The sequence below is a fragment of the Coregonus clupeaformis genome, chromosome 28 (assembly GCF_020615455.1).
Source record: "Coregonus clupeaformis isolate EN_2021a chromosome 28, ASM2061545v1, whole genome shotgun sequence".
NCBI lineage: Eukaryota > Metazoa > Chordata > Actinopteri > Salmoniformes > Salmonidae > Coregonus > Coregonus clupeaformis.
In genome coordinates, this window is record NC_059219.1 from 23,455,948 (window position 1) to 23,468,263 (window position 12,316).

The 12,316-nt window shown below is 46.8% G+C and overlaps 1 protein-coding gene across 1 annotated transcript in view; it reads left to right on the top strand.

Moving 5' to 3' along the window:
• shank3b (SH3 and multiple ankyrin repeat domains 3b) overlaps positions 1-12,316 on the top strand; it is a 164,491-nt gene that overhangs the window by 28,814 nt on the left and 123,361 nt on the right. The window contains exons 4-7 of the mRNA XM_045208404.1: positions 10,453-10,524; positions 10,631-10,739; positions 10,885-11,036; positions 11,133-11,300. Of these exons, the coding sequence (XP_045064339.1) occupies positions 10,453-10,524; positions 10,631-10,739; positions 10,885-11,036; positions 11,133-11,300 (501 nt within the window). The remainder of the gene's footprint in view (positions 1-10,452; positions 10,525-10,630; positions 10,740-10,884; positions 11,037-11,132; positions 11,301-12,316) is intronic.

Sequence of the window (12,316 nt, forward strand, 5' to 3'; positions counted from 1 at the left end):
CACTACGCCCTATACCATACATACACCCTACACCCTACACACTATGCTCTATACCATACATACACCCTACAACCTACACACTATGCCCTATACCATACATACACCCTACAACCTACACACTATGCCCTATACCATACATACACCCTACACCCTACAACCTACACACTACACCCTATACCATACATACACCCTACAACCTACACACTACACCCTATACCATACATACACCCTACAACCTACACACTATGCCCTATACCATACATACACCCTACACCCTACAACCTACACACTACACCCTATACCATACATACACCCTACAACCTACACACTATGCCCTATACCATACATACACCCTACACCCTACAACCTACACACTACACCCTATACCATACATACACCCTACACCCTACACACTACGCCCTATACCATACATACACCCTACAACCTACACACTACACCCTATACCATACATACACCCTACAACCTACACACTACACCCTATACCATACATACACCCTACAACTTACACACTATCCCCTATACCATACATACACCCTACAACCTACACACTATGCCCTATACCATACATACACCCTACACCCTACAACCTACACACTACACCCTATACCATACATACACCCTACACCCTACACACTACGCCCTATACCATACATACACCCTACAACCTACACACTACACCCTATACCATACATACACCCTACAACCTACACACTACACCCTATACCATACATACACCCTACAACTTACACACTATCCCCTATACCATACATACACCCTACACCCTACAACCTACACCCTATACCATACATACACCCTACAACCTACTAACTACACCCTATACCATACATACACCCTACAACTTACACACTATCCCCTATACCATACATACACCCTACAACCTACACACTATGCTCTATACCATACATACACCCTACACACTACGCCCTATAACATACATACACCCTACACCCTACACACTACACCCTATACCATACATACACCCTACACACTACACCCTATACCATACATACACCCTACACCCTACAACCTACACACTATGCTCTATACCATACATACACCCTACAACCTACACACTACGCCCTATACCATACATACACCCTACACCCTACACACTATGCTCTATACCATACATACACCCTACAACCTACACACTACACCCTATACCATACATACACCCTACAACCTACACACTACACCCTATACCATACATACACCCTACAACCTACACACTACGCCCTATACCATACATACACCCTACAACCTACACACTACGCCCTATACCATACATACACCCTACACACTACGCCCTATACCATACATACACCCTACAACCTACACACTACACCCTATACCATACATACACCCTACACACTACGCCCTATAACATACATACACCCTACAACCTACACACTATGCCCTATACCATACTTGGCTACCTGCCAAACTATTCACGTTTTACTTTTAATAAACGTTTAATCAATCTCTGTGTTCAACAAATTTACCAACTTTTTAGTTTTGTCCTCACTCATCTTTTTTCGTTAAACTTTTTCACCCCGGACGTTTTATCCCGAGACAGAAGAGTCATTTTCCTGTGCGTTTTAGCTGCCAATTTTACTTTATTTTCCTTTTTTCCATCGCAACTTTTTTCCCTTATTCAACTTTTTCACTCCGGACGCTTTATCTGGACATGGTTCGTCAACATCTTCAACAGCCGAAGCTAAGTAGTAACATTAACATGATGTCTTCTAATTGCAGTCTCTGTACTCATAATATACAGGAGAACGATCGCCTTACGGCGAGAATAGCTGTGCTACAAGCCCAGCTTCAGACGCAATCGTTAGGCAAGGGTAATTTCAGTGTAGGAAAGGAAGAAACAGCGTCTGTGCCACCAGTAAGTACAGACAGTAACGTTAGTATAAATCCCCCGCACAGTCCCCGCAGCCGGACAACTTTCTCATGGCTTCTGGAGGGAAATACTGTTGGAATGCTCAACCGGTGTCGCTCATTCAGCCGACAGAAACCTTCAACCGGTTTTCCCCATTATGTAGCGGGAGTCTGAGTCTGAGTCTTCTCTTGTCTCTACTCCTCCCGTTACGGGGTCTGAGACGCCCGAAGGCTCCCACCATTAGCTCTGACAAATTGAAAACCCTAGTCATTGGCGACTCCATTACCCGCAGTATTAGACTTAAAACGAATCACCCAGCGATCATACACTGTTTACCAGGGGGCAGGGCTACCGACGTTAAGGCTAATCTAAAGATGGTGCTGGCTAAAGCTAAAACTGGCGAGTGTAGAGAGTATAGAGATATTGTTATCCACGTCGGCACCAACGATGTTAGGATGAAACAGTCAGAGGTCACCAAGTGCAACATAGCTTCAGCTTGTAAATCAGCTAGAAAGATGTGTCGGCATCGAGTAATTGTCTCTGGCCCCCTCCCAGTTAGGGGAAGTGACGAGCTCTACAGCAGAGTCTCAGCACTCAATCGCTGGTTGAAAACTGTTTTCTGCCCCTCCCAAAAGATAACATTTGTGGATAATTGGCCCTCTTTCTGGGACTCACCCACAAACAGGACCAAGCCTGACCTGCTGAGGAGTGACGGACTCCATCCTAGCTGGAGGGGTGCTCTCCTCTTATCTACCAACATAGATAGGGCTCTAACTCCTCTAGCCCCACAGTGAAATAGGGTGCAGGCCAGGCAGCAGGCTGTTAGCCAACCTGCCAGCTTAGTGGAGTCTGCCAATAGCATAGTCAGTGTAGTCAGCTCAGCCATACCCATTGAGACTGTGTCTGTGCCTCGACCTAGGTTGGGCAAAACTAAACATGGCGGTGTTCACCCTAGCAATCTTATTAGGATAAAGACCTCCTCCATTCCTGCCATTATTGAAAGAGATCGTGATACCTCACATCTCAAAATAGGGTTACTTAATGTTAGATCCCTCACTTCAAAGGCAGTCCTAGTCAATGAACTAATCACTGATCATAATCTTGATGTGATTGGCCTGACTGAAACATGGCTTAAGCCTGATGAATTTGCTGTGTTAAATGAGGCCTCACCTCCTGGTTACACTAGTGACCATATTCCCGTGCATCCCGCAAAGGCGGAGGTGTTGCTAACATTTACGATAGCAAATTTCAATTTACAAAAAAAAATGGCGTTTTCATCTTTTGAGCTTCTAGTCATGAAATCTATGCAGCCTACTCAATCACTTTTTATAGCTACTGTTTACAGGCCTCCTGGGCCATATACAGCGTTCCTCTCTGAGTTTCCTGAATTCCTATCAGACCTCGTAGTCATAGCAGATCATATTCTAATTTTTGGTGATTTTAATATTCACATGGAGAAGTCCACAGACCCACTCCAAAAGTCTTTCGGAGCCATCATCGACTCAGTGGGTTTTGTCCAACATGTCTCTGGACCTACTCACTGCCACAGTCATACTCTGGACCTAGTTTTGTCCCATGGAATAAATGTTGTAGATCTTAATGTTTTTCCACAAAATCCTGGACTATCGGACCACCATTTTATTACGTTTGCAATCGCAACAAATAATCTGCTCAGACCCCAACCAAGGAGCATCAAAAGTCGTGCTATAAATTCTCAGACAACACAAAAATTCCTTGATGCCCTTCCAGACTCCTTCTGCCTACCCAAGGACGTCAGAGGACAAAAATCAGTTAACCACTTAACTGAGGAACTCAATTTAACCTTGCGCAATACCCTAGATGCAGTTGCACCCCCTAAAAACGAAAAACATGTGTCATAAGAAACTAGCTCCCTGGTATACAGAAAATACCCGAGCTTTGAAGCAAGCTTCCAGGAAATTGGAACGGAAATGGCGCCACACCAAACTGGAAGTCTTCCGATTAGCTTGGAAAGACAGTACCGTGCAGTACCGAAGAGCCCTCACTGCTGCTCGATCATCCTACTTTTCCAACTTAATCGAGGAAAATAAGAATAACCCAAAATTTATTTTTGATACTGTTGCAAAGCTAACTAAAAAGCAGCATTCCCCAAGAGAGGATGGCTTTCACTTCAGCAGTAATAAATTCATGAACTTCTTTGAGGAAAAGATCATGACCATTAGAAAGCAAATTACGGACTCCTCTTTGAATCTGCGTATTCCTCCAGGGCTTAGCTGTCCTGGATCTGCACAGCTCTGCGAGGGCCTGGGATCGGGAGAGACACTTAAGTGTTTTAGTACTATATCTCTTGACACAATGATGAAAATAATCATGGCCTCTAAACCTTCAAGCTGCATACTGGATCCTATTCCTACTAAACTGCTGAAGGAGCTGCTTCCTGTGCTTGGCCCTCCTATGTTGAACATAATAAACAGCTCTCTATCCACCGGATGTGTACCAAACTCACTAAAAGTGGCAGTGATAAAGCCTCTCTTGAAAAAAGCCAAACCTTGACCCGGAAAATATAAAAAACTATCGGCCTATATCGAATCTTCCATTCCTCTCAAAAATTTTAGAAAAAGCTGTTGCGCAGCAACTCACTGCCTTTCTGAAGACAAACAATGTGTACGAAATGCTTCAGTCTGGTTTTAGACCCCATCATAGCACTGAGACTGCACTTGTGAAGGTGGTAAATGACCTTTTAATGGCGTCAGACCGAGGCTCTGCATCTGTCCTCGTGCTACTAGACCTTAGTGCTGCCTTTGACACCATCGATCACCACATTCTTTTGGAGAGACTGGAAACCCAAATTGGTCTACACGGACAAGTTCTGGCCTGGTTTAGATCTTACCTGTCGGAAAGATATCAGTTTGTCTCTGTGAATGGTCTGTCCTCCGACAAATCAACTGTACATTTCGGTGTTCCTCAAGGTTCCGTTTTAGGACCACTATTGTTTTCACCATATATTTTACCTCTTGGGGATGTTATTCGAAAACATAATGTTAACTTTCACTGCTATGCGGATGACACACAGCTGTACATTTCAATGAAACATGGTGAAGCCCCAAAATTGCCCTCGCTAGAAGCCTGTGTTTCAGACATAAGGAAGTGGATGGCTGAAAACTTTTTACTTTTAAACTCGGACAAAACAGAGATGCTTGTTCTAGGTCCCAAGAAACAAAGAGATATTCTGTTAAATCTGACAATTCATCTTGATGGTTGTAAAGTCGTCTCAAATAAAACTGTGAAGGACCTCGGCGTTACTCTTGACCCTGATCTCTCTTTTGACGAACATATCAAGACTGTTTCAAGGACAGCTTTTTTCCATCTACGTAACATTGCAAAAATCAGAAATTTTCTGTCCAAAAATGATGCAGAAAAATTAATCCATGCATTTGTTACTTCTAGGTTAGACTACTGCAATGCTCTATTTTCCGGCTACCGGATAAAGCACTAAATAAACTTCAGTTAGTGCTAAATACGGCTGCTAGAATCCTGACTAGAACCAAGAAATTTGATCATATTACTCCAGTGCTAGCTTCCCTACACTGGCTTCCTGTTAAGGCAAGGGCTGATTTCAAGGTTTTACTGTTAACCTATAAAGCGTTACATGGGCTTGCTCCTACCTATCTTTCCGAGTTGGTCCTGCCGTACATACCAATACGTACGCTACGGTCACAAGACGCAGGCCTCCTAATTGTCCCTAGAATTTCTAAGCAAACAGCGGGAGGCAGGGCTTTCTCCTATAGATCTCCATTTTTATGGAACAGTCTGCCTACCCATGTGAGAGACGCAGACTCGGTCTCAACCTTTAAGTCTTTACTGAAGACTTATCTCTTCAGTAGGTCATATGATTGAGTGTAGTCTGGCCCAGGAGTGTGAAGGTGAACGGAAAGGCTCTGGAGCAACGAACAGCCCTTGCTGTCTCTGCCGGGCCGGTTCCCCTCTCCACTGGGGTTCTCTGCCTCTAACCCTGTTGCAGGGGCTGAGTCACTGGCTTGCTGGTGCTCTTTCATGCCGTCCCTGGGAGGGGTGCGTCACTTGAGTGGGTTGAGTTACTGACGTGATCTTCCTGTCTGGGTTGGCGCCCCCCCTTGGTTTGTGCTGTGGTGGAGACCTCTGTGGGCTATACTCGGCCTTGTCTCAGGATTGTAAGTTGGTGGTTGAGGATATCCCTCTAGTGGTGCGGGGGCTGTGCTTTGGCAGAGTGGGTGGGGTTATATCCTTCCTGTTTGGCCCTGTCCGGGGTTTCTTCGGATGGGGCCACAGTGTCTCCGGACCGCTCCTGTCTCAGCCTCCAGTATTTATGCTGCAGTAGTTTATGTGTCGGGGGCTGGGGTTAGTTGGTTATACCTGGAGTACTTCTCCTGTCTTATCCAGTGTCCTGTGTGAATTTAAGTATGCTCTCTCTAATTCTCTCGTTCTCTCTTTCTCTCTGAGAACCTGAGCCCTAGGACCATACGTCAGGACTACCGGGCATGATGACACCTTGCTGTCCCCAGTCCGCCTGGCCTTGCTGCTATTCCAGTTTCAACTGTTCTGCCTGCGGTTACGAAACCCCCTACCTGTCCCAGACCTGCTGTTTTCAACTCTTAATGATCGGCTATGAAAAGCCAACTGAGAGACCTGAGCACCTAGGACCATACGTCGGGACTACCGGCCGTGGTGACTCCTTGCTGTCCCCAGTCCGCCTGGCCTTGCTGCTATTCCAGTTTCAACTGTTCTGCCTGCGGTTATGGAACCCCTACCTGTCCCAGACCTGCTGTTTTCAACTCTTAATGATCGGCTATGAAAAGCCAACTGAGATTTATTCCTGATTATTATTTGACCATGCTTGTCACTTATGAACATTTTTGAACATCTTGGCATGGTTCTGTTATAATCTCCACCCGGCACAGCCAGAAGAGGACTGGCCACCCCTCATAGCCTGGTTCCTCTCTAGGTTTCTTCCTAGGTTTTCGCCTTTCTAGGGAGTTTTTCCTAGCCACCGTGCTTCTACACCTGCATTACTAGCTGTTTGGGGTTTTAGGCTGGGTTTCTGTACAGCACTTCGAGATATTAGCTGATGTAAGAAGGGCTATATAAAATAAAATTGATTGAAAATTGACATACACCCTACAACCTACACACTACGCCCTATACCATACATACACCCTACACCCTACAACCTACACACTATGCCCTATACCATACATACACCCTACATCCTACACACTACACCCTATACCATACATACACCCTACAACCTACACACTACACCCTATACCATACATACACCCTACACCCTACACACTACACCCTATACCATACATACACCCTACAACCTACACACTATCCCCTATACCATACACACACCCTACACACTACACCCTATACCATACATACACCCTACACACTATGCTCTATACCATACATACACCCTACACACTACGCCCTATACCATACATACACCCTACAACCTACACACTACGCCCTATACCATACATACACCCTACACACTACACACTACACCCTATACCATACATACACCCTACAACCTACACACTACACCCTATACCATACATACACCCTACAACTTACACACTATCCCCTATACCATACATACACCCTACACCCTACAACCTACACCCTATACCATACATACACCCTACAACCTACTAACTACACCCTATACCATATATACACCCTACAACTTACACACTATCCCCTATACCATACATACACCCTACAACCTACACACTATGCTCTATACCATACATACACCCTACACACTACGCCCTATAACATACATACACCCTACACCCTACACACTACACCCTATACCATACATACACCCTACACACTACACCCTATACCATACATACACCCTACACCCTACAACCTACACACTATGCTCTATACCATACATACACCCTACAACCTACACACTACGCCCTATACCATACATACACCCTACACCCTACACACTATGCTCTATACCATACATACACCCTACAACCTACACACTACACCCTATACCATACATACACCCTACAACCTACACACTACACCCTATACCATACATACACCCTACAACCTACACACTACGCCCTATACCATACATACACCCTACAACCTACACACTATGCCCTATACCATACATACACCCTACAACCTACACACTACGCCCTATACCATACATACACCCTACACCCTACACACTACGCCCTATACCATACATACACCCTACAACCTACACACTACACCCTATACCATACATACACCCCACAACCTATACACTATGCTCTATACCATACATACACCCTACACATTTTACATTTTACATTTACATTTTAGTCATTTAGCAGACGCTCTTATCCAGAGCGACTTACAGGAGCAATTAGGGTTAAGTGCCTTGCTCAAGGGCACATTAACGTCATTTAGCAGACGCTCTTAGCCAGAGCGACTCACAAATTGGTGCGTTCACCCTATAGCCAGTGGGATAACCACTTTACAATTGGGGGGGGGTAGAAGGATTCCTTTATCCTATCCCAGGTATTCCTTAAAGAGGTGGGGTTTCAAATGTCTCCGGAAGGTGGTGAGTGACTCCGCTGTCCTGGCGTCGTGAGGGAGCTTGTTCCACCATTGGGGTGCCAGGGCAGCGAACAGTTTTGACTGGGCTGAGCGGGAACTATGCTTCCGCAGAGGAAGGGGAGCCAGCAGGCCAGAGGTGGATGAGCGCAATGCCCTCGTTTGGGTGTAGGGACTGATCAGAGCCTGAAGGTACAGAGGTGCCGTTCCCCTCACTGCTCCATAGGCAAGCACCATGGTCTTGTAGCGGATGCGAGCTTCAACTGGAAGCCAGTGGAGTGTGCGGAGGAGGGGGGTGACGTGAGAGAACTTGGGAAGGTTGAACACCAGACGGGCTGCGGCATTCTGGATGAGTTGTAGGGGTTTAATGGCACAGGCAGGGAGGCCAGCCAACAGCGAGTTGCAGTAGTCCAGACGGGAGATGACAAGTGCCTGGATTAGGACCTGTGCCGCTTCCTGTGTAAGGCAGGGTCGTACTCTCCGAATGTTGTAGAGCATGAACCTGCAGGAGCGGGTCACCGCCTTGATGTTGGCGGAGAACGACAGGGTGTTGTCCAGGGTCACGCCTAGGCTCTTCGCACTCTGGGAGGAGGACACAGCGGAGTTGTCAACCGTGATGGCGAGATCATGGAACGGGCAGTCCTTCCCCGGGAGGAAGAGCAGCTCCGTCTTGCCAGGGTTCAGCTTGAGGTGGTGATCCGTCATCCATACTGATATATCTGCCAGACATGCAGAGATGCGATTCGCCACCTGGTTATCAGAAGGGGGAAAGGAGAAGATTAGTTGTGTATCGTCAGCGTAGCAATGATAGGAGAGACCATGTGAGGATATGACAGAGCCAAGTGACTTGGTGTATAGGGAGAAAAGGAGAGGGCCTAGAACTGAGCCTTGGGGGACACCAGTGGTGAGAGCACGTGGTGCGGAGACAGCTTCTCGCCACGCCACTTGGTAGGAGCGACCGGTCAGGTAGGACGCAATCCAGGAGTGAGCCGCGCCGGAGATGCCCAGCTCGGAGAGGGTGGAGAGGAGGATCTGATGGTTCACAGTGTCAAAGGCAGCAGACAGGTCTAGAAGGACAAGAGCAGAGGAGAGAGAGTTAGCTTTAGCAGTGCGGAGAGTCTCCGTGACACAGAGAAGAGCAGTCTCAGTTGAATGACCAGTCCTGAAACCTGATTGGTTTGGATCAAGAAGGTCATTCTGAGAGAGATAGCAAGAGAGTTGGCTAAAGACGGCACGCTCAATAGTTTTGGAAAGAAAAGAAAGAAGGGATACTGGTCTGTAGTTGTTGACATCAGTGGGGTCGAGTGTTGGTTTTTTGAGAAGGGGAGCAACTCTCGCTCTCTTGAAGACGGAAGGGACATGGCCAGCGGTCAAGGATGAGTTGATCAGCGAGGTGAGGTAGGGGAGAAGGTCACCGGAGATGGTCTGGAGAAGGGAGGAGGGGATGGGGTCAAGCGGGCAGGTTGTTGGGCGGCCTGCAGTCACAAGTCGCAGGATTTTATCTGGAGAGAGAGGGGAGAAAGAAGTCAAAGCATAGGGTAGGGCAGTGTGAGCAGGACCAGCAGTGTCATTAGACTTAACAAACGAGGATCGGATGTCGTCAACCTTCTTTTCAACTACACCCTATACCATACATACACCCTACACACACCAAACCAAAAACTATAAATGTTGAAACTGTTAAAAAAAATCACTAATTGGGTTGTTTGTGTTTGTGTGGCTGTTTGTGTTTGTTTGTGTGTGGCTGTTTGTGTGTGTGTGTGTGTGTGTGTGTGTGTGTGTGTGTGTGTGTGTGTGTTGTGTGTGTGTGTGTGTGTGTGTGTGTGTGTGTGTGTGTGTGTGTGTGTGTGTGTGTGTGTGTGTGTGTGTGTGTGTGTGTGTGTGTGTGTGTGTGTGTGTGTGTGTGTGTGTGTGTGTGTGTGTGTGAGTCATTGTAGTTTCGCTATAAGAGGCGTGTTTACACTCAGAGCTATGTGGACGACAAGCAGCTAGCAAAGCTCCATACCAAGGTAAGACCATACACACACGTGCCAGCCCTACTCTCGCTCTCCCTCTCCTTTCTCTGTCTCTCAAGCCAACCTTTAGAAGTTGATGGAGTATGTATCTGTTTCTCAGGCCAACCTAAAGAAGTTTATGGAGTATGTCTACCAGCGCAACGTTGACAAAGTCTCCAGGTTCTTGGAGAAAGGCCTTGATCCTAATTTTCATGATGCTGACACAGGAGGTGAGGAAACACACACACACACAGAACCACACACTGAATTATGTCCATCACTCATCACTAAGCCTCAGTGTTTTTATAGCTGAAAGTGTGTGTGTGTGTGTGTGTGTGTGTGTGTGTGTGTGTGTGTGTGTGTGTGTGTGTATAGAATGCCCCCTAACCCTGGCGGTACAGCTAGAGGGCAGTGCAGAACTGATTAAAATTCTGAGGAGTGGAGGAGCTCACCTGGACTTCAGGACTAGAGACGGAATCACAGCGCTGCACAGAGCTGTTCTCTCTAGGAACCACACAGCACTCACAGTGAGTACGCCACACAGCACTCACAGTGAGTACGCACACACACATGCATACACACCCCTGTGTGTTTTTGTTTTAAGCGTAATGTGTGTGTTGCAGACTGTGTTGGCCCTGGGTGCGTCTCCAGACTATAGGGACAGTCGTGGGTTAACTCCTTTGTACCACTGTGCCATGGTGGGGGGAGACCCGTACTGCTGTGAACTGCTGCTACATGAACACGCTGTCATAGGCAGCACCGACGAGAATGGCTGGCAGGAGATACACCAGGTAACACACACACCAAGGTTATTATAGTTCTGTTGTTATTTCTATTAGTTCATATTTTGATTTGAAATTCAGTTTAGTTTCAGTTCGTTTTCAAATCCACTTGACTAGTTTGTAATTAGTTTGAGTTGTATCATTTCTATTTAGTTTTAGTGTAAGGTTCGGGACAGAAAGTAGCCTATGGGAAGATCTCAACTCCTCGCGTCCTCTCTCCTCAGCTCCTTCTCAAAACCCATTGGATGAGAAGCCAGAGGTCTCTCCCCTCTCACTTTCTCCTCTAATGGGTTTTGTGTGGGAGGCTAGGAGCCATTTATGTGTGGAATAGTTTTGGTGTTTTGGGGATGTCACTTCTTGCCACTGTGGGGCAGTAATGCAGAAGGTGATGGGTCAGTTCAGAGGTCAGAGGTTAGATTATGGTTTAAAGGTAGACTCAGCAAGATGACATAGACCCGTGGTCACCAACCCGATTGATCGTGATCGACTGGTTGATCTCCGTAGACCAGTGGTCACCAACCGATTGATCGTGATCGACTGGTTGATCTCCGTAGACCAGTGGTCACCAACCCGATTGATCGTGATCGACTGGTTGATCTCCGTAGACCAGTGGTCACCAACCGATTGATCGTGATCGACTGGTTGATCTCCGTAGACCAGTGGTCACCAACCGATTGATCGTGATCGACTGGTTGATCTCCGTAGACCAGTGGTCACCAACCGATTGATCGTGATTGACTGGTTGATCTCCGTAGACCAGTGGTCACCAACCGATTGATCGTGATCGACTGGTTGATCTCCGTAGACCAGTGGTCACCAACCGATTGATCGTGATCGACTGGTTGATCTCCGTAGACCAGTGGTCACCAACCGATTGATCGTGATCGACTGGTTGATCTCCGTAGACCAGTGGTCACCAACCGATTGATCGTGATCGACTGGTTGATCTCCGTAGACCAGTGGTCACCAACCGATTGATCGTGATCGACTGGTTGATCTCCGTAGACCAGTGGTCACCAACCGAT